At 48.7% G+C, this 716-nt stretch overlaps 1 protein-coding gene across 1 annotated transcript in view; it reads right to left on the bottom strand.

Annotated features, from left to right (window-relative positions):
• LOC106533780 (interleukin-1 receptor-associated kinase 1) overlaps window positions 1-373 on the bottom strand; it is a gene marked incomplete at both ends in the record, with an annotated part of 3293 nt that extends 2920 nt beyond the window's left edge. Inside the window, 1 exon segment of the mRNA XM_014030213.1 lies at window positions 215-373. Within this exon segment, the coding sequence (XP_013885667.1) occupies window positions 215-373 (159 nt within the window).
• Window positions 374-716: the final 343 nt, after the last annotated feature.

Below are 716 nucleotides of genomic sequence, written 5' to 3'. Positions count from 1 at the left end.
ACACACACACACACACACACACACACACACAGTCCAGGTCTCAGTTTGGACTCCTTCAACATCAGAACCATCGAGCCGAACTGTGACGTCACGCATCACGTGACTCAGGAAGTGGTCAGGGGTGAACTCATTTAGAGAAAACCATCTAACGGATTTGATCCGGATCAGACGGTTCTGTTTGTTTGTGTCCCGGTTTGTTCTGGTCTGGACTCACCGAACCGGGTCCAGTCCAGGTCCGACAGCCCGTCCATGACTCGACAGAACTCCCAAAGGACGGAAGAAGGCAGCTTGAAGAGGAACTGCTCTCTCAGCTCCGAACCCGACATGTTTCCAGCAGAACCGAACTCCTTCAGAACCCGAACGGACCGGGTCACATCGGTACCAGCCTGAACACACGTCTGACCTCTGACATAAAGTTTACAAGTTCTGTTTTACTTTCTGACTTCCGCCCGCCGCGCAATAAGGGCCGTTTCCGGTACGCGCCTTCAAAATAAAAGTCTAACTTTGTAATTATTTTCAACTGCGGCTGCGCGGATAAAAGTGACGTAATAAATGTGAACAGGCGGACAGCAGCAGCAGGTAGCAGTAGCAGCGGAGAACAGAAGAACTAAGTTTGGATAAAAAATATTAATAAATCAGATTTTTACTTCTATCATTCACACACACACAGAGACACACACACAGACACACACACACAGACACACACACACACACAC

This window comes from Austrofundulus limnaeus, unplaced genomic scaffold (genome assembly GCF_001266775.1).
Source record: "Austrofundulus limnaeus strain Quisiro unplaced genomic scaffold, Austrofundulus_limnaeus-1.0 Scaffold1018, whole genome shotgun sequence".
NCBI classification, from domain to species: domain Eukaryota; kingdom Metazoa; phylum Chordata; class Actinopteri; order Cyprinodontiformes; family Rivulidae; genus Austrofundulus; species Austrofundulus limnaeus.
Note: the sequence above shows the minus strand (reverse complement) of the source record. Positions and strands in the feature narration are given on the sequence as shown.